At 64.7% G+C, this 3,241-nt stretch overlaps 1 protein-coding gene across 1 annotated transcript; it reads left to right on the top strand.

Moving 5' to 3' along the window:
• The first annotated feature begins 3 nt into the window (after window positions 1-3).
• EMIHUDRAFT_442873 (hypothetical protein) lies at window positions 4-1,127 on the top strand. The gene has a single exon (XM_005781251.1). It carries the CDS (start codon window positions 20-22, stop codon window positions 878-880), a length of 861 nt encoding a protein of 286 aa, XP_005781308.1. The 5' UTR covers window positions 4-19; the 3' UTR covers window positions 881-1,127.
• The last annotated feature ends 2,114 nt before the right edge of the window (window positions 1,128-3,241 follow it).

The following is a 3,241-nucleotide window of genomic DNA, read 5'->3' as shown; positions in this document are numbered from 1 at the left end:
ACGCGCGGGCCCGATTGTGATGGGTCCGGTCAGCCAGGAGGACCTCGACGCGGTCAAGCGCGAGATCGAGGTGCGCATGGACCCGTCGGGCGGCCTCGAGCTGCTGTACCAGCCGATCAAGGGCAACGAGGCGGCCCCATCCAACGACGACGTGTACCCGCTCGACGCCTCGACCTTCTGCGGGCCGCGCGAGGCGGGCAAGCGCGTCAAGCTGTCCATCGTCAACCTGGCGCTCCTCGGCAACGGCTACGGCGCCGAGACGATGCGCAAGCTCGTCGCCTCGACCGTGCTGCGCCGCATCGAGGGCCACGCCAGCGAGGGCACCGGCACGCAGGCCGCGCCCGAGACGATGGTCGTGGTCGACGAGGCGCACATGGTCATGCCCAACGTGGGCCAGACGCAGTCCGGCGACGCCGTCACGTCGACGGCGATGGCGAAGCGGCTGCTGCAGCTGCACCGCGACAAGGGCTTCCCGCTGGTCATCGCGACGCAGCGGCCGGCCGACCTGGACAAGAACCTGCGCGGCATGATCACCGGCACGCGGCTCATCGGCAAGCTCGAGGGCACCGACAAGGACCGCAAGGACCTCATCGACACTGTGGTCAAGAACACGGACCACAACAAGAGCTTCCGCGACAAGATGAAGACGCTCCAGCCGCGCCAGTTCATCCACATCGCCTCGGGCGGCTCCGACGCGCTGCAGGTGGTCGAGTCGGGCCAGCTGAAGCGCCTGCACGAGTCGTCGGCCGCGTGGGTCAAGGGCTTCTCGCCGCAGCACCCGCTCGCGGCGCACGACGAGGAGCGCCGTGCCAAGCGCGCGCGCGCGCAGCGGTACCGCGGGCTCATTGGGCCGGTAGCACAGCACCTCTCTCACTTTTGACCGCATGCCAGCGAGCAGTGTGTGCAACGCATGAGCGCCGTACTACGTACCATCATGTGGGGTCTCGTACGAGTAGTATAGTACACAGAGCAGATAGTGGGTGCGGCTGTGTGGGGTCTGGTACAGTTCAGACCTCTCTTTTTTGGAGGAGCTTCAGTGAGCAAGGGCGTTGGTCTGTGATGTGCGCATTTGTGTTCGTACGGTATGCATGCGCCATGCGGTAGAACGTAGATCGGTAGATCGCGCCACATGTCGCAGACGCACATGCGGCCCTCAGAAGTCAGAGCCGAGAGCGACCGGGGTACGGTAGCCCCCGCCGCAGCGCACGCGCTCTTGGCAGCCGCGCCGGACGTCCCGCGCTCTATGTACGCATGCGTGAGCTGTGCCGGCCGGGTACTGGGTTGCCCGTTGGCGGTGCGCGGGTGCGGGCCGCGAAACTAACTCGGTATTACGTCTACCATTAAGTAAGCATTATCACAGCACACGCTGGTCTCTCAGCCAGTGCGCGCCACTCTCGTGCCCCAGAGAGATTGTACAATTCGTGCACGCTTTTCTTGTTTCCTGTGTTAGAAAGAAAAGAAAGAAAGAAAACGTACAACAAAAGTGGAATGGCAGCAACGGGGAGCGGCAGCGTGGTCGGAGGCGGGACGGCGCCGAAGTGCTGCGCGGTGAGGCCCTCGGCCAGCGCCCAGTAGCTCGGCGTGGTGGCCAGCCCTGGCGTGTAGCTGGCGATGGCGACGAGCTGCCCGAGGTGGTTGAAGAGGGGCTTGCCGCTGTCGCCAAAGGTGAGGGCCAGCTCATCGGACTTGACGAGGCCGCGGGCAGCGTAGACGCGCCCTGCGGACTCGTGGTAGCGCTGGCAAACGTCCGTGTAGCCCTCGGTGAAGGCGACGTCGGCCTGTCGAGAGCAGACCGATTCCTCAGCAGGGAGGCGGGAGTTACCGAGCAGGGGTGCCGAGAGGATTGAGCTGTGCTTTCGTCGGGCCGACGAACATACGCGCGCGGCGCCAGGAATACCGCTGGTCTCTCTTGCCCGCTCGCGCCGGTGCGTCTGCCCAGACATCTCTCATCGCGGGGTGTGGCCTCTCTTAGCGGCGCCCCACCCACCCCACTCGGTCGCGCGAACCAGCAACGCGTGTCGCGGCTCGCCCCACCAAGCGAGCGTCGCCGCCGCTGCATGATGACGCGCAAGGCTTGCAACCATGCAGAATGAATTCGTGCGAGCCGCCGAGCAGGGTGCGCGCTGCCACCACCACAATGATGTGTGAGTGTTAGAGTTGTTTGGTATTGCTAAGAATCTCTCTCTAGGGATTTTATTCTCGGCCGGAAGTGCGCGGCTCAACTTCTAATAAATTGTGCCATGTGTATCCGGGGGCGGGCAGCACGGAACCGATTTTTATTCGGCGCAGACCCCTCCTTCCTGAGTCACCAGAAAATCCCAACGATAAGCCGTATACGGACGATGTCGACGAGTTGGGTCGCTCTCGCGGTAGTCAGATGACCTCCCATGCTAGTATCATCGGCTAGGGCCGCAGGAAGCGCGGGGGATTCCGCTGGGAGCAACACGGAGCTCCGTTGGACGTTTTCAAGATTAGCGTGTCAGAGTGAAATGGAACTTCTAGCCACAGTTTGGATAAAGCCGTATTGGAAAGACCCCCCAACGGCAATGCCCAAAGCAAGTGACACAAGCGAATACACTAATCTCTAATGGCAATGCGTAATGGCACTCTCGCCCCGCATAAACCGCCGACACGCGACACGGCGCACCGGCCACCGCCGACGGAGAGGGGAGGTGGAGGCCATGGCCGTGACTTTTATGGCGCCGGGGGGCGCCTCGCGAAAGAAGTCAGAGCAGCGCCGCGCCCGGAGGTGAATGGCGCTAAAGCCCGTGCGAAGCGAGGGCAGCTCCTCCTCCTCCCACCTTTCACACGAGGTTCGCCGAGGCGGCGCCGCGCCGCTGCTTGCTGCCCTTGAAGAGCACGGCGGCGACGGCAAAGATGAGTGCCGCGGCGAGGGCGGGCAGGGCGACGGACGGGGCCGGCAGGCGGGCGGCGTCGCCCTCGCGGCGGAGTAGGCCTGCGCTCGCGGGTGTGGGAGGGGGGGGGGGTGAAGAGACGCCGTTCACAGCCCCAGCGGTGGCCTCGCCCTCGGGGGAGGGGGGGGAGGCCTGGTGTCATGAAGCCGGGCCGGTCGATGCCCGTCATGCAGAACCACTGTGCGCAAAAGGGGGGGGGGGGGGGAAACCAAAAAAAACCCGGTTGGGGAAAAACCCCTTAACCCCCTTGGGGGGGGGGGGGGGGAACCCGAACGCCCCCCCCAGGGGGGTGGGGGTTTATCCAAGCGGCGTCTTCCCGGGTTTGG

Source organism: Emiliania huxleyi, assembly GCF_000372725.1.
Source record: "Emiliania huxleyi CCMP1516 chromosome Unknown EMIHUscaffold_204, whole genome shotgun sequence".
Classification (NCBI taxonomy): Eukaryota; Haptophyta; order Isochrysidales; family Noelaerhabdaceae; genus Emiliania; species Emiliania huxleyi.
The sequence above is the reverse complement of the archived record's forward strand: the minus strand, read 5'-3'. Positions and strand labels throughout refer to the sequence as shown.